The 18646-nt window shown below is 41.1% G+C and overlaps 1 protein-coding gene across 1 annotated transcript in view; it reads left to right on the top strand.

The window, feature by feature from the left end:
* Positions 1 to 8500: 8500 nt before the first annotated feature.
* Positions 8501 to 18646, top strand: part of ST3GAL6 (ST3 beta-galactoside alpha-2,3-sialyltransferase 6) — a 24595-nt gene continuing 14449 nt past the window's right edge. The window contains exons 1-3 of the mRNA XM_015410731.1: positions 8501 to 8571; positions 14703 to 14892; positions 17581 to 17718. Coding sequence (XP_015266217.1) covers positions 14704 to 14892; positions 17581 to 17718 — 327 coding nt within the window. The 5' untranslated portion in view covers positions 8501 to 8571; position 14703. The remainder of the gene's footprint in view (positions 8572 to 14702; positions 14893 to 17580; positions 17719 to 18646) is intronic.

The raw sequence follows: 18646 nt of genomic DNA, 5'->3' as shown, positions 1-18646 counted from the left end.
CCTATCACCAGTTCAGACATACTAATGCAGATACACAAGTTAAGTGCAACCAGAGGATGTCAAATGACAAACTTTTCCACAAGAACAAAAAATGCAGCTCTTTTATTAGTGTGGCATTGCAATCACAAAAACTTGAGTATTGCATAAAAGAAAGGATACCAAGGCTACATTCAGACTACCAGTTTAGCTGCAGTTAAATAAAAATGTGTACAAATGTGGCTTGTGATGAGGTCGCTGACATGCCTGGCTCCTCTGCCTTTCCTTTCCTTTTTATGTGGCACTTGTTGAAGGACCTGTTTAAGACTAGCTTTGGACACTAGTGACTTGGGGGGGGGTCAACAGTGGGAGGGCTTCTAATGTCCTGGACCCACAGGTGGACCTCCTGATAGCACCTGGTATTTTTGGCCACTGTGTGACACAGAGTGTTGGACTGGATGGGCCTTTGGCCTGATCCAACATTGGCATCTCTTAAGTTTTTATGACTTACAAATCTCAATGTCTCAAATCTCAAAACTAACTGGATCCAGGTGGGCAGCCATGTTGGTCTGAAGCAGTAGAACAAATGTTGAGTCCAGTGGCACCTTTAAGACCAACAAAGGTTTATACTTTTCATGTGTATTTAAGGTATGCGCTTTCATGTTTATTCCAATGTATTTGAAAAAGTTCATACCTTGAGTTAACTGGAGTTAGTTTTTCTTTGCCTAACTGGGATACTAAAGTATCTGAAGAAGTAAGCAGTGGCTCATGAAAGCTCATACCCTATCACAAATTGTGTTACTCTTTAAGGTGCTACTGGACTCTTACTCTTTTCTACTGGGATCCTAAAGAATCCCAGCTTGGGGGTGGATTAACTAATTTTGGTTAAGTTACACACCTGCATTCACCCATCACAGGTAACCAGAGTTAATCTTAAACGGCCATTCCTTCATCACACTCCACACGAGAAGGGAAGAGGAAGGAGCCAGGCATGCATATGAGCCCACCACAAGCTAGGTTCTTGCATTGTTTTATTTTAGCCATGATTAAGTTGAATGTCAAAAGCAGCCTCAGTATTGAAACTATCTGTGAGATACCAACTAGCTTATAGTTTGCAGGGATACATTTGTATTAGCAAACATTTTAGGCAGCTATACGATTAAAATTTGCAGCCATTTTCACAAGTGGTAACTGTCTTTTAATTTTTTATTTATTTATTTTGCATATTTTGCACTAGAATGTAAAGTTTGCATTGGGCTGAATGCATGTTTGGAAATGGTTATCATCTGGTTTCTATTCTGCATTAGCTGACATGGCAAGGGACACTTTCTAGGAGGTTTTTAGCTTCACTTGTGAAAAGATTTAGCTCTTTCTATCAGTCGGATATGAGAACCCTAATTGGCAGAACCTGCCCACAAAGTGCACTTGAAGATTATGGTGACACTAGTTTGGCAGGCAGTGCATATCCCCAAATATCATGATTATGTTTGTGAGGTTGTCCCACCCCCACCCGCACCTCCACCTCCACCTCATCACATAAGGCCTAAATCTGTTAATTATATGGGTCCTCATTCATTCCTATGCTCAGTGGAGTTAATTCTCTTCCTTCCCCCAATCTGGGATGTGAAGGAGAATTGTGCAACATGGGGAAAAATATGCTGTTGTTGTATCATTTGTGGGATTGCATATCTAAGCATTACTTTTTGTGCTAGTGTTAAGTTTTTATTGGCTTTCAGTACATATTTCCTTTAGTTTAATATTGCTTGAACATTTTAGCATGTATTCTTATATAGTAATCTACCTCAGATCCTGGAAACTTGGTCCAGATTTAAAGATGGTACTCATGAGACATAGAGCTTCACCATATAATTTTGCATGACCTTAACATCTCATTTAAATGGTTCTGTGTTCTTTGAATAACAGCTGAGGATGCTTACTTAGCATACCAGTACAATTACCCACAAGGGCCACAGATGCCTGCTGTGAAAACTGAGCATGGGCAGGTCCTTAGTTTAAATGAGAAATTGACCCTATGCAGAGGGGCCAAGGGAAACCTTGTCTTGCTAGTGTCATGTTTAAATCAAGACTGAGTTTCTCTTGATTACAAAGTTGGCCTGAGACGGCACAAGAAGCCTCATAACTTATATTTTTGAGAACATTCCCTCCTTTGAAGGCAAGAGGACCTAAGGAAGAAGAGGTTTTTATTACAGATTCTAATTATTCATATTTTTTTCTTTTAAATTGAATAAGTTTTGGCAACTTTAGATCCTTAGAGTTTCTTTTTGTGAATTAGTACAATAATATTCATTTTAACCTACACTACTGCTAGTTTAAGTTTTGTTCTTCCCTATGGACTGTTCCTGTTTTTTACTTTGTGTATAGTGAAACCAATGGTTGCTGATGTCTATTTAAGCCCTGTGATAGTTAACCAACTGATATACCTGTCTACACATGTCATATAGATGTTTGGTAAAAATAGTTACTAACTTTATTTCCCTTTTTCTTTTGTAAGTATAAATAAACTATATCCCTTCCTGTGTGCTGAAAATTTTCTGGAAGTGTCAGAGTTCCATGGAAGTCACAGGATTGAATTACCTTATGGAGTAAAGAAAACAGGTTAGTAATTGTTATATGCAACTTTATGTATAAAGTTATGTTTCATTTCTATTAAGGTGTGCAGAGTTTTTTGAAAGTGTTACAGATTAGCGCAGAAGAAAACTAAGCAGAAATTTAGGAAATGAATTAGAGGATACAGAATCTGATTTCTGCACTTTATATGTGATATTTGAAATTGGCCTTACCTATATTCTAATAGCCAAGTTGGCCAAAACTGAGGATACTTAAATCCACATATTAGACCCATGAAAGGACAAGACAGATCTTTCTACAAACCTGAAAAATGCCCCAGGTTTGCAGAAAAATCTGAAATCTTAAAAAAATATTGGGAGGAGGGTTAAAAAAAACCCAAGTGATAAAAGGAGTACCCGTAGCTTTAAAAAATGGCCTTTGAGCGAAGGGTTAAGACTGGCAGGAACCACTGGGTAACTTAATACCACACAACTTGAATGACTCACCTAGGTCTGACTGCTTCTTACTTTTCAGGAGTATCCATCTCACAAAAGCCAATGTGGTGTTGTGGTTAAAGTTTCATACTAGGACCTTGAATTCCCATTCTGCACTGGAAACTTTGGGCCAGTTACACATTCTCAGCCTAACATACCTCACAGGCAGGGCTGTCCAAGACTGAACATTAAGAGCAACCTGGAACCTCCCAGTGGGCCATTGGCCTCCACCACCCCCCAGCCAGCCCTCTGATAGAAAAGCCAAACCTGAAACACACAAGGTGAGGGACGCAGCATCCAGCCAGCCTTAGGCAAGGTTGGAGAGACAGCCTGGCCTGTCAGAAGCCTCACGAGAGGTGAGACGGGGGTTGTGGTGACTCCTGGTTTAGCCCATGTGAGGTGAGGTAGACACGGGTGCCAGTCCTGTGCAAGGCAAGGGAAGCAGTGTTTGGCCCACACAAGATGAGGGAAGCAGTGCCTGATCTACCTAAGACCTGCTTGAGATGAGAAAAGCAGTACCTGGCCAGTTGGTTAGGCAGGCTGCCTCTTTTCCGTACTTTCCTCCCCTTTTTTGGATGGAGGTTCAGGGTTATGCAGACTACCTCTTCCACTCTCCCTCTCTCCTTTGGGGGTGAGGCCAGGGCAGGCTGGGGGAGGGGCCCTTTCCCAGGGTTTTTCACTCCCCATCTGCCACTGCTTACAGCAGGGGTGTCGAACTCATTTATTATGCGGGCCAGATCTGACATAAATGAGACCTTGTTGGGCCAGGCCATGTGTGTCATAAAATGTAATGCCAGGTAGTGGAGATATAAACTTCATAAAGGACACAAACACAAAGGATTTTTTTTCACTTAAAATAAAAATATGCTTAAAACATTAGCACTCTTGCAATATTTTGTTTATTTAACAGTGTCTGATAACTGACACCTCTTGCTCTGAATTATTGCATCAAAATGTCTGTGCTATTGGAATCTTGAGTATGTTGTTCAGGTGTGTATCTGTAAGCTGCAAACCTACAATGATGCTGCAGCAGCAGAACTGGAAGAAGAAGCAGAAGACAGCCAGTTTCACTGCGGGCCTGATAGAAGCCCTCTGGGGGCCTGATTCAGCCCCCGGGCCGCATGTTTGACACCCCTGGCTTACAGGGTTGTTCTGAGGATAAAATAGAGTAGAGGAGAGGAGAGGAGAATGAAGTAAAGTGTTTTGAAAGATGGGCTATAGATGACGTTAATAAATAAAAAAATACAGCTGAAGATGTAGGGGTAGATAAAAGGTTGGTGGCGAGGTGGGAAAGACAAAGGAAGCAAAGAAGGTTGAGGATATGGGGGTGCCAGGTGAAAGGAAAGAGGAAATAGTGTGGGGAAGTTGAGTCCAGGAAAAATGGGTGCCCTTTGCAAATCCTTGAAGGTTCCCCATTGTGCAACTGGGCGCACTCTGACAACTGGCATGGTGCAATTAGAACACAGTTTTCCTTGAGTAAAGGGTGCCAGGGGGAGGGTAGACAGAAACTTGAAGATCTGGAGAAGATAAAGGTAAGTTGGCTGGTGGATGGGAAGCAGAGGAGACAAGAAATGGGGAGACGCTGTGGGGGCTCTCAAGGAAGGAAGAGGTAACAGTGGAGGAGAGGGAAATTCACCTGCAAATCTTTGTGGGTTTCTGCTTGGCTTACGTCTAGGGATGGGCATGAATTGCATTTTTGCAAAAGTAATGCAGAGTTGACTCCAGGCATATTTGGAGAATATCTGTCAGAAATACATTAAAGAAAATGCTCAGCAGCCCTCGGTGTGTGCAAAATCATATCTTGCTTCTCAGTTCTCCTTCCAGACCTTTCAGTTCTTTTTCTAGACCTTTCCATCAATTAATATGAAATCATGGGAGGCTCTATAATTTTGCATTCATTCTGGTGTTCAAATTATTATTGCCAGACCATGGGTCAGTAAGGGTTTGTTTCTATACAGTGTAGTAGACTCAGCGTAAATGGCCTCAGGCAGACTTTCCTGTTAGCTGTGAAAAAGGAAGAAAAATCCCAACACTGGGTTCTGAATTGCTTTCAACCCTCTGTACTTAAGTAAATGCAGTCAAGGAAGTTTTGTTGACTCTTGTCAACAAAGTGCTAGTTTTAATAGTTTAAAATGTTTTTAAATGTATTTTACAGAAAGGTATTTTCAACTGGCACTTTCAAGACTGCAGAACTGTGAGCTGTTTGGTGAAGATGATGGGTGAGGTGGTTTGTCTTAATTAATTTATGAATTGGTATGCAGTGTCTTTGGGGTTGGTGCAACTTTCACTATTTTAGCTGGGATCAGTACACTGATTAAAAATGTGATTTATGATAACAGAATTGCTCATTGCAGAGTTCAGCTGAATTGCACATGCAGATTGATGCTGACTTCACTAATACGTTTTATGCAGAAGAAATTATTTGTTTTTAGCAAAACCTGTTAGGTTATTCTTGAGTTGCAGGCTTTGAACAAAGAACCTATTTATGCATCTATGTAAAAAAGGCTCAATTTATAATACAGACAAGGTTAATTTACGTTAAAATTCAACTTCAGAGGAAAATATATATCCAAATTCCACTGGTGGATCAGGAAGAAAAAGTGCTCTGGAGTGAAATGAAGGGGTTAAGCACAGCAAAAGCCAATGCAGCATTGTTTTGCTGTTACTAGGGAATTGATATGAAGAAGGTTGTGTCTTTGTGGTGTAAGTTGTGGCCCAGATAGATTACATGCTGCATTCCAACCATTACTATTTGCTTTGAGAAGCTGCCATATAGTATTTGCTCTTGTCTGCTTTTCGCAACTTACAGTGCAACCCCAGACAAATAATGTGTTTCTCAACAATACAAACGTAAGAATACTGTGCTTCACCACAAATATGCATGTTAAATCTTGTATATTTATGTTGGCTAGTGAAACATCAAGTGAAATTTGCACAGAAATGGTTTGTACATACAGCACATTGTTCATTTGTCCGTTTCTGAAAATAATAGTAACCCCTGAATTATTCCTTTGCTTATAATACAGTCTGGGCATGCCAGTTACAGAAATCTGAAGAACTAAAAGAACCTCAGAGGCTTGATTTGTCCAACCAGTAGGTGCCTTTGAGGAGCTGCTAGGTTGTAGGAGAAATATAATGGACCTCAGCATACATGGTGGGAGATTGAGGAAGGGATCTTCACTACAGGAGTTGAGGAAGCTTAAGAACATGTAGGGGAATGTTTAGACCTTGGATAGAATCAGGACTGATTTGTTAATTAACATCTCAAGAGATGCAAGGCTTAACCTGCTCAAGGACATTATGAAAGGTTCTCTGTACATAAGTATAAGAGAAAACATATTAAATACATATGGTATTTAATACCAGACAGAATTGCAAAAATTGAAAAAGTCCCATCCACAGAGTGCTTGAGGTGTAATAGTCAAGTACGTTCAGTTCTGTTTCTAGCACTCTGCCCTCCTAAGTCTACCAATCTACCAACTTTAAAGTTAGGTCCTATAGGTTCAGAAGCAGTTTCTATAGGTAGCTGACAGAGGATTGGCCCCTGGAACAAGGAAATTGATTTACTTTATAGTCCTCCGTTATTTACTTTATTTATGAGCCCATCCTCAACACCTATACAATACCAGCTGTACTTTCCCCCTGATCTGAGGGTAGGGACAGAAGCACAGGGACAATTTTTCCATATTTGTTTTTCCTTTTACCCTATTTTACTTTGGGGGACAATGTGCCCAGTATTTTGCACTTAATCAGGTGCCCTCTTTATCACTGAGCTCAGGGTTTACTAGAGGTGTGCCGCAGCCTTGCTACTGATGTCATCCATGTTTTCATCCAGGGTCCCTGACACAGTTCACAGCTGCTTTCACAGCTGTTTTAGGAAAGCTGCAGAGGCAGACTTTTCCCACTGAATAGGATCCATTTTGTTCATTATGGCTGAACCTGGAATAAACCAGCTGAGGGACTCTTTAGGGTTTGGCAAGTTGACAAAACCAGATTAACACCTAGGTCACACTTGGGTTTTATAAAAGGAAAATTTGCTATTTAATAGATATTATGCTTCCAACTGAACAAAGTTCATGTCCAGTGGCACCTTTAAGACCAACTAAGTTTTATTCAAGGTATAAACTTTTGTGTGCATGCACATTTTTTCAGTGTGTGTGTGCATACAAATGCTTATACCTTGAATAAAACTTGGCCTTAAAGGTGCCACTAGACTCAAACTTTGTTCTGCTGCTTCAGACCAACACAGCTACTCACCTGAATCATTCTTTCAACTCCAATTCTTGTATTTAAAAGCCTAACTTATACTTTTGCTTAGTTGCCCAGTTTCCATATAGGAAGTCATGTTCTTGGTCATTCTATAGTCTTAAAGCTGAGCCCTTCATCATGCAAAGCAGGTGCTCTGCTATGGCCACATGCTCTTTAGGACAAACCACCTACCTTATGGCTCTTAGGGCAAACCATTAAATTGACTAGATTAATTGACTGATGTGGTTTGCTTTTCCCCTGCCCATCACTGTTTGTCCACAAACTGTTCTGTTTATTAAGATATTAATAATATTTCAACTAAGATGTCCAATGCAATTAACAACAAATGTTAAAATCACATGAATTACCAATCAACACTAATACAAAAAAGTAACAGTTTGTGGCTATGATGTTTATACTTGGCTCCCTGCAAGTGTGGAATTGCAGCATGGAGAAGTGGATTTTATATCACAAGCTGTGTACAGGAAGAGGCATCTAAGCCTAAATATATGAGGTGTGATTTTTATTAATAGCCACCCATCCATCCAGAAAGGAGTGAGAAGATGGCTTACAAATAGACACCTACAAGAATTAAAGAGAGTCTGTCTGGGCTAGCTAAATTAAGGCTCGCTATATTGCCTGAGAGGGACACTCTATACAAATGCTTATATATTTTGGAGCATCCAAAGGATGAGGGGCCACAGTTATATAACTTAGTTCTTAACTGTGTGTCCACAGCCCCTAAAGTGAAATATAGTCTGAAGCCATTTTTCTAACTCTATACACAGTGAGGCTCCAGTTCCAGTGCATGAAGCTTTTTGGTTCAATGGGGTTTTTTTTGGTTTTTTTTTGAAGCTTGAAAAACAGTTTCAGAAATTGCAATTGAAAGCAAAATATCCGCAGCAGGGCTTTGTGTAATGTGTAGTCTGGCTCCCAAATATACCCTTGACAAAGAAACTTAAGCTTAATTCCTTAAAAATGCAGCCTGTATCCAGCAGTCTTTATCTCCAGCAACAGACTGGTTATTGTCTCCATCTGTAAAATGTTACCTCTTTCATCTCTTGTCAGCCTGTCTGCTTCATGTATTCATGCTAGCAATGCTGTTAGTGGACTTTATTTAATTTCCCCCCAAGGTCATGTACTCCCACACTCAAGACTTCGATCATTTCTTATCTCCTTGTTTCAGCAGTTCCCCTTGCAAAAAATGTGTTGTTGTTGGCAATGGAGGTGTCCTTCGAAACAAGAGCCTAGGAGAGACAATTGATTCCTATGATGTGGTAATCAGGTAAACAACTTCTTATTTCATAACAAGGTTTGGTAAGTGGACCTATTAATGTAAAGGTAAAGTAAAGGTAAAGGTCCCCTTGCTTGAAAGCCAGTCGAGTCCGACTCTAAGGTTGCAGTGCTCATCTCCGTTTCAAAGCCGAAGAGCCAGCGCTGTCCGAAGTCATTTCCGTGGTCATGTGGCTGGCATGACTAAACACCAAGGTGCACGGAAGCTAGTGTTATTACCTTTCTGTTATCAATAAAGAAGTGGATAGAACTGAGGCGGAGAGAAAGCAGGTCGGCAAAAGTAAGCAAGTTCATGGCTCAGCAGAGTTGAATGGAGACTTAACCATTATCCTACACCAGGTCTGAAAATATGCTTTCATTCCAATGTAATTTGGTTGAACTGAATAAATAGATAAGTCTTTAAACTTGCTACTGTTTGTTTACTTACCACTCGATTATCACCACAAGTTGTCCCTTTTGCATGAAAAGTTCCAGTAGTTGAGATTGGCTGTCTACTGGGGAGATGGTCTGGGTTAAAGAGAGTGACCAGCTTCTCTTTCAGTGAAATCATATTGTATCAATTTTTTAAATTATATGCCCAGTTGTTCAGATAGTGTTTGGAAATGGGGGGGGGAAGGTGACCAGTGACCATCGGCAGGGCATCCTCCACTGCTGCAGCGTCTTATGGACTGGAGTCTATGGGAGGAGGAGGAATCACAAAGGCAAAACAGGGGTTACGGTACACTTGTGGGAAAGTAGGAAGAGCAGAACAGCACAGCCAACAGCAGTGTAAGGAGGCAAGATCACTGGTGTGAGAATTGGGGTCATAAAATTGTGCGGGAGCTCAGAGGTGGTCTCCCAACAACAGCAGACTGTCAGGGTTGAACCTGGCCACAGCCTGTGCTGCTTACAAATTCACAGTAGAAGGTAAGCAAGGCAAAAAGTGGGATGTGGGAGGTAGTGCAGGAATAAACTGTGGATTATATATAGAGTATCTGGAAGAACTTGAAGGAGAGGTGTAGCCTCTCCTCAGAGTATCTGGAAGAACTTGAAGGAGAGGGCAACTGTTTCAGACAGCTTTTTTGCATATGCCAGAAACTGAGAGGAAAATACAAGTCTATTGACTTGTGTTTTTCATGCCTGTCTAGGAAAGTAAACTTGTGCATCTGTTTCGCCGTGCCCTAGGGAAATACATAAACTCCCAGTGGAAAACAGTTTGCTTTATCTCCCAGTGCTTTCTGGCATAGCACCTTTAGCACTCCAGTGAGTGCTTCAAAAGGGAATTAGATAAGCATATGGAGCCATCAGTGGCTATTAGCCACAAGCAATGTTCCCTCTAAGCTGTGGAGTCTTGTGAGCAAAAATTCTACTTTGTGAGCTGCTGGCATTAAAGTTGTGAGTGAGCAATTTGGCTGCTGCATAAATTAGTTTGCACTGGAGCCATCCTTCCTGAGCGGAGACAAAAATCTGTGAGCCGGAGGCTACAAAACCGTGAGCTAGCTCACACTAACTCAGCTTAGAGGGAACACTGGCCACAAGGTATAGATAGGGACTCTGGGGCAAGTGATGCTCTGTCTTCTTGGTGCTTGGGGGGGGTCAACAGTGGGAGGGCTTCTAATGTCCTGGCCCCACTGGCACTGCTCCTGATGGCACCTGGTATTTCTGGCCACTGTGTGATACAGAGTGTTGGACTGGATGGGCCTTTGGCCTGATCCAACATTGGTGTCTCTTATGTTTTTATTGTATGCTCTTAAGGCTTAACTAGTAAGAAAACGCAGGCTAACAAGTGTAAATAAAACAAATTACCCTGGTTTATGAGAGCACAATGTAGAACGTACACGAATAAAGTGGCTAAGCAAATAAGAGACGGCTATAAAAATATAATACATGGATATGTGATTGAACAGTGGCAAAGATTTGGCTTTGTCCCTGCAGCATTCTGCCCTTCAGCTTGCCCAGTCAAAAGCTGTGCAACCCCCTCTAAATTACACTGAATTCCAAACTGTAGTGTGTTCAAAGCTGCCTTGAATGCATGATACGTCGTGAAACATCTAATTGGAATGTAATGTAAAGCTTCGTCCTGGGCTAGGATCCAAATCCATCCAATCGTGTTACTAGCCCAGGATGCACCTAACCAATCACCTTCTAACAAGCTCCCTGAGCGGGAACATCCATAATTGGTCCTTATGTGAACAACCTTATTGGTTGGTATTTGTACAGTGGGTGTGGCTACATTATCCGGGAATGTTTAAAAGCAGGACAGCTGCAATGTAAAGGCTGTTCTGACTATCAGATGTTGATCTGTGTTGGAGTTGTGTTCGAGTGGAAGAATAAAGTTGAGTTCGTGCTGAATCACTCTCCAACTTCTTTGTTAAGCGAGCGACTTAACACAAACAACTACACCTCCCTGTTTTCGGTCCTGTAATTTTTAAACCAGTAGTCAGGGAATGCTACCATCTTTCAAGAGGAAAGTCGGAACAGCTTTAAAACAAATGGAAAAGTTGGACAAGGAAGAAAGCAGAGAAATTTAAATTAAATTGCAGAGAAGAAAAAGGGGGCGAGCTAGAGAACACACACAAAAAGCCCCCTTTCCTTCTCTGTCCAGTCACATTCAATTTTAGAAAAGGGGTAACTTCTCTCAAATGAGGAGGCTTGTGAAAAAGAAACCGAAAGGAAAGTCAAGGAGGGTCAAATCCCTTTAGGAAGCTTGGAGGCTGTGTAAAACTACAATACTGGAAGCTCAGATACAGTGTATACCGCAGGTTAGGAAAGGTACGAATAGGTATAAAAAAGGTCTTCATGGTTAATGAACAAACTAATGGAAGCAGTAAAATGTAAGAAGGATTCCTTTAAGAGGTGGAAGGCTAGTCTGAGTGAGGTAAATAAAAGGGCTCGGAGGCTGTGGCAAATAAAATGCAAGTCAGTGATCAGACAGGAAAAAAGGGACTATGAGGAACATATTGCAAAAAACATAAAGACCAACAATAAAAATTTCTTCAAATGCATTAGAAGCAGAACACCAGCCAGGGAGGCAGTGGGGCCATTGGATAACCGAGGGGTAAAAGGATTACTGAAGGATGACAGGGAAATGGCAGAGAAGCTGAATGCATTTTTGGCCGCTGTCTTCACTGTGGAAGATGGGAGGTGCTTGCCCACTTCAGAACCGCTGATTTCAGGAGGGGTGAAGAAAGACCTTAGCCGGATTGAGATGATGAGAGAGGAGGCCTTATGCCTGATGCACAAATAAGAAACTGACAAATTACCAGGTCCAGATGGCATACATTCAAGAGTTCTGAAAAAAAATCAAATGTGAACTTGTGAATCTTCTGACAAAAAATGCATGGACTCTAATCTTGTAGAACCGGGTTTGATTCCCTACTCCTCCACTTGCACCTGGGTGGATGACCTTGGGCAAGCTGTAGCTCTGATAAGAGCTGTTCTTGAAAAAGAGCAGTTTCTGTCAGAGCTCTCTCAGCCCCACCTACCTCACAGGGTGTCTGTTGTGGGGAAGAGAAGGGAAAGGAGTTTGTAAGCCGCTCTGAGACACTTTTGGGTAGTGAAGGGTGGGGTAGAAATCCAATCTCTTCTCTTCTTCTTTTTCATTGATGAACAAAAGCTATTGATGATGAATCAGCATGGATTCTGTAGGGGAAGATCTTGTCTCACTAACCTTTTAGAGTTCTTTGAGGGAGTGAATAAACATAGAAAAGGGTGACCCAGTAGATATTGTTTACCTAGACTTCCAGAAAGCTTTTGATAAAGATTCTTATCAAAGGTTCCTAAGTAAACTCAGCAGTCATGGAATAAGAGGACAAGTTCTTTGTGGATTAAAAACTGATAAATTAACAGGAAACAAAGAGTGAATATAAATGGGCAGTTTTCACAGTGGAAGGTGGTAAGCAGTGGGGTACTGCAGGGCTCGGTACTAGGTCTGTTGCTTTTTAGTTTGTTCATTAATGATTTGGAGTTGGGAGTAAGCAGTGAAGTGGCTGAGTTTGCTCCAGAGGAATCTGTTGAGGCTGGGCGAGTGGGCATCAACATGGCAAATTCAGTTTGGGCAAGTGCAAAGTAATGCACACTGTAGCCAATAATCCTAACTATAAATATATGTTGATGGAGTCCAAACTGGCAGTAACTGACCAGAAGAGGGACCTTGGAGTCCTGACAATGTCTACTCAGTGTACTACTGCAATAAAAAGGCAAATGCTATGCTGGGAATTACAAATCAGCCAGTATCTTAACACCCCTGTATAAATCTGTGGTGCAGCCTCATTTGGAATACTACATGCAGTTCTGGTCACCGCACCTCAAAAAGGACATTATAGCATTGAAGAAGGTGCAGAAAAGGGCAACTAAAATGACTAAGGGGATGGAACAGCTTCCTTATGAAGAAAGGTTAAAAAGGCTAGGGCTCCAAGCTAAAATGACAATTGAGGGGTGACAAAAATTACTTATGGGATAGAGGGGTAACAAAATTATGCATGGGATAAAGAAGGTAGAGAAAAAAGTACTTTCCTCCCTTTCTCACAATACAAGAACTTGTGGGCAGAATGAAATTAATGAGCAGTAGACTTAGAACAGATAAAAGGAAGTACTTCTTCACCCAAAGAGTAATTAGCATGTGGAATTCTCTGCCACAGGAAGTGGTGGTGGCTACAAGCATAGAGAGCTTCAGTAGAGGACTGGATGAATGTATGGAGCAGAAGTCCATTAGTGGCTATTAGCCACAAGGTATATGGAACTAGGACAGTGATGCTCTATATTCTTGATGCTTGGGGGGGTAACAGTGGGAGGTCTTCTGGAGTTCTAGTCCCGATGGTGGACCTCCTAATGGCACCTGGGTTTTGGCCACTGTGTGACACAGAGTGTTGGACTGGATGGGCCATTGGCCTGATCCAACATGGCTTTTCTTATGTTCTTATGAAAGGAATCCTTTTTACAAAGGTATCTGAGATTATTGTTGAGGGAGAGGAAGCTAACTGACTTGGTCCTCCAGACTTCTGTACCCTTTATTCTTGTTCTGGGTGGCATATCACAGATGCAATAATTGTATTTTTGCAGCGGTTCACATGGTTTTAACTAGCCATTTTCTGCAGGAAGCAATTTGTTTCTGTTATTGCCAGCATTCTCTCTCTGACCACTCACATGAACTTTATCCTACTTTCATTACAACTAGGCTACCAGCTGTAAGGGAGACATGTTTTCTTTGTCCCTCCTTTCCCTTTCTCCCAATTCAGAGCCTTTCTGAGGTCATACAGTCAATATTATTCTTTTTGTTCACAGCTCAGCCTGCAATAAGCCAAAACTTGAGCCTTCTTCAGGTGGTCATGGCAAGACTTGGGGCGGGGGGGGTTAATAGGGCTGGATTAGCAGTCCTGGCTGTGCTCAAAGTATCTCTGCTTCTACCACCATCTTGCTGGGCATGAGTTAGAGCACAGTGAAGTTTCTCAGTACTCTGCCCACCCTCCATTTATTCTTCATGAAGCTGCGTATAATCTGTTCATCATGATCTCCCAAACAGTGACTTAGTGCTGCAAGCCTTGCAATGCTTTAATCCCTATTCTGTTCTTGTTGAGACACGCTAAGGAGTTAAAGTAGGAAGAGAATGAAGCACACATCCTTATTTTGGAACTGTTTATTTAAGTGTTAGTATCAGATCGAAAGCTGTCTTCATTTTTTGTGAGTGTCTTATCATGTACTATAAAATGAATGATTGCTTTTTCCTTGAGGAAGAAAAGGAGAACTTTGGGGATCGTCTCATGTGATTTTGCAGGACTTGTTCTTTCTTATAGAGAGTGTTCTCCTGTACTTAAAGCATGTAGGAACAGTTTCCAAGTGGGATGTGTGCTGGATAATCTCATCAGAAATCCCTTGTTTGTGTGTCATCCTCCCTTTTAATAAAGCAGAGGGTGGAATAAGAATTAAAGCACATTACTTGTGTTTTGCTGAATGGAAGTAACCGTGCAAGCAATATTTAAATCAACCACAGAAGGGCAAATTGTGATGTGGTTTATTAGTTTTATAGCTATAATTCCTTGTAGAGGCATGCACTGTAGTTTGTTAAACCAAGTTGTATTGCAGCAAAATGAGATTTATCATTATTATAACCAGCTTCTTTAAAAATATGTATCTTTGTTTCACCAGAATGAATAATGGCCCTGTTATTGGCTATGAAGAAGATGTTGGAAGGAGGACAACATTCCGGCTTTTTTATCCTGAATCTGTTTTTTCAGATCCAGTACACTACGATCCTAACACAACCGCAGTTCTGGTTGTCTTCAAGCCTCATGACTTAAAATGGCTTTGGGATCTGTTAAGTGGTCAGCGTTTAATTGTGAGTTGGTTTCATTTATCTTGCTTTTGCTTACCGTAGTCACCTACAGTACTGTACACCAATTTCTTGGCACTATTTAGGAGTATGAAATGTAACAAATGAGATGGAAACTGACTGGCAGGTCATGTAGAGCTAACCTTCAGGTCTATGTGAGTCATATGCATTGAGACAGTGAGAAAACTGCTGTGGGGGAGTGGTTCTTAATGAAAGAAAAGCAAAGAAGGATATAGTGAATTATATGAATGATTGTTTTATTGTTGTTTTATCCTGCTTTTATCTGTTTAGCTTGGCATATGTGCCTTATTTGTTAGCCGCCCTGAGCCCATTGGGGAGGGCAGGGTATAAATTTAATAATAAATAATAAATAAATAAATAGTTCAATATGGTATTCCACTGTGCAAGCTATCTTACATTGGTTTTCCTTTGCATATGACTAACAGTAGAGTGAACAGTGCCAAACAACCAAATACATGCACATTTGCCTAATTATAGAAGCCAGATTTTTTAGCATGGAGTTTTTATTTTAAGCACCATGTGTAAGGAAAATACACTGTATCATCATCCAGTATTTTAAAGACTGACATGAGATACTGTTTCCCCAGCTCCTTTTATTTGGACAGGCAAATTTGTCTCTTTCTTGCAATACAGCTACAGTTTATAATACCAGTAACTTTGATGGGCCATAAGAACAATAGTATCATTTGCTGTTTTTCCATCCTTCACTTCTTTAGCATCCCAGAACTATCCTGTAGTAGTGTTGCCGGCTGCCACCCTGGTTACAATATCTGATATGCAATGAACATGATTTGTTCTTGTGGTGCAAAAGATGAAGGAGTGGAAAGCAGCATTCAAGAAATTAGTTTTGTATGTGAATATTTGTATATCTCAGAAGAGAGAGATCACATGTTTTTCCACACACATGTTCTGCATGATTTTGTAGCAGAGCTTGGAAGAGCATATTTGGAGAAAATAGAAATTGTGGATGCCACAGTTTGTGGCACAGTGGCCCTGAAAGCAAGGGTAGTGGAATAGGTGGTTTGATCCCTCAAAGCCTTTGCAGTATGCTGATCTCCGCTCTCTCTCTTGGACAAAGATCAAGATGGGTAGCTGTGTTTGTCTGTAGCAGCAGAAAAGATATCTGAAGACGTGAGCAGCGACTCACGAAGGCTCATACCCTGCCACAAATTTTGTTAGTCTTCACGGTGCTACTGGACTCTTGCTCTTTTCTCCCTTGGACATTACTGCAAGAACAAAACTTATTGATAGAAATAGCTTTGGAGCAGAATCTTTCTCCAGATAATCCTCCACTGTACACCCACTGTCTCAAATGATGCTGTTCTCTTCTGGGTCTGGCTCCTTTATGCATTTGTGCATACGCTCACAGTTATAATATGTTCTTGTTCTCCCATACCCCTGGTCGCATTGTTTTGAACCTCAGATGCTGTTTGCAGTGAAATGTTATCTTGAATTCTGGGAGCGCTTTTCCTGCACACACTCTCTTTTGCCCGCTTGAAGCTGATAGGAATCAAAATTCTTACCTCTGTTGTACAGAGCAGATGGCAAATGGCGTGCAGCCCTGGTTTTAATGCGGCAATCTGCCCATGACCTGCTGCTCCAATCTGGGCAAATGAATGGATGCCATAAAGCTGTCTCTACCAACCCATTCTGTGTCAGCTGTCATCAAACCACCCCTCCCCACCCCTTTGTTTGGGTAGGAAGGTGATCCTGCTGCAGGCACTGCCACTGGCTGCCTCGATCCTGGTGCTGGGATGCAGCAGCAGGAGCTGGAGGTACAGCAGAGTGCAGCAGTCGCTCTGACACCCTCGGCCAGCCACACACTATTACTTGACACTGAGGCCAGTGGGACATGCCATGCTTGCCCCTGCCCACTTGGCACTTTCATATTCAGTTTTGGGGGAGGGAGTTGGGTTATATGCATCAGCTTTTCATCAAGCTGAACAAATGGGTTAATTAGTAAACCACTGAACTGATTTCCTTCCTGCTTTGAACCAAGAACATGAGCAAACAGGAGCATGTTTTCCTTCCAGATAACAATATTAGGGCCTGATAAGGTCAGCTTGGTTATCTCCGTATCAGTTAAGACTGTAGCTCTGTGATAATTCCTCCCTTAGATAAATAGGTGGGGAAGTTACCTCAGATGTGCTAGATCACTATAATTCTATCACAGTAATACAGGATGTCTTTGGTTGACTCTGGGGCATTTATGTTTAGATTTAAGGAGCTTTCCCCTAAGTATGTGCGTATAAAACAGTCCTTATGTTTCTACGCAGTTCTAAGGTGTTTTCACCTCTTTCTAGGACATTGCCTTGCATTTCTAGACAGCTTTGTTCTGCCACTTTCCTATAACATGACCATTAAAAAGCATTAATTGGTTTTTTCACATTCAGTGAATTGCTGATTGGATTAATTTTCCTTTGGGAAAATCATCAGAATGTGTTTCAGTTCTCTGTCTTGTTGCTGTGCTGGTCCCAATGAAAGATGAGCACAGAATAAAGACTTTGATTCAGTGCATTTTATTTTGTGAGCTTTCTTTCCTTTGCAAAGTCTCTTCTAATGAGTGGGTAGATGTGTGTGTGCATGAGAGACAAAGACTTTAGCTCCCAACTGCAGTATGTCCTCAAGTTATTTCAGCTTCATAATTTTAATGGAAAGCTGTGTACTCAACAGAGAACTAATGCCTTTTGGAAGAAACCAGCAATGAGAATGATATACAAAGCAAACCAGATCAGAATACTTGATCCAGCCATTACCAGAAGAGCAGCTCACGAATGGCTTCATTTGCCCACAAAGTTTGCAAAACAGGAAGTAAGTATTATTTTACATTGCTTCTATCAAGTAGCTCCTAAGGCAGTCATTCACAAAAGACATGCCTTGATGTGCCTCTTACAGATTTACTGCACTGAAAATCGCAACAGTTCCCTATTAAAGTGAAGGGATGATTTAAGGAAAAGTGCCCAGGGTAAAATTACAACTTTATTCTCTCTGTTGTTTTACTACATGTACAGTGCTTGACATTTCTAAGAGAGGCACTGGCCTCTTGTACATAAGAATCAACAAATGCACAGTGGGGCTGTTAGGATAATGGTACACTGATTCCATAAGTACAAATATGAGTTGTCCGTTCTAAAAATCTTGTCGCTTTGCATACAGGATCACAAAAGTTAGCAGCTTAGTCTTCTAGCCTGCCTGCCTGTGTATACCTCCATTAGTCATTCAATAGCACACCATCAGTTTGAAATAATCATTTTCTAACCACAAAGACTGTCCTCATTTTAAAAGATCATTCTACAAAGAGCTCCTGCGGTCCCTATTTTTAAAACCACAGATAGTTATCTAGCTCTTTGAACCTTTAATGTATGCTGCTGCACTCACATTTTGAAGCTGTTGCCCACTTAAAACAGTTTGCATTTGAGAAAACTCTCCCAAGATCAACTTCTAAAGCCAATAAACACTAAAGCTTGTCTAAGATAGTTGTTCACCCAAGCAAATTTCTGTATGAGCATTTTTCACTGACAAAAGATTTTTCAGTGGTTTGCTTAGCTTTCAGCTGAGCAATTAAATTTAATTTAACAAGAAGTGAGCAATAAATTAGAACTATAAGCACAAAAAACTGAAGCAAACAACAGTGAGCATAAGTGCATCAGTAATTATAACTGATTAATCAGTTGCTTTTTCACAGAAGGATTAACTATATGTTCTCCTCAGGGCTCCTTTTGTAGAAAAGCTCAGCAGG

Source organism: Gekko japonicus, unplaced genomic scaffold (genome assembly GCF_001447785.1).
Source record: "Gekko japonicus isolate JY-2015 unplaced genomic scaffold, Gekko_japonicus_V1.1 scaffold241, whole genome shotgun sequence".
NCBI lineage: Eukaryota > Metazoa > Chordata > Lepidosauria > Squamata > Gekkonidae > Gekko > Gekko japonicus.
This window is presented reverse-complemented; position numbering and strand designations above follow the sequence as displayed.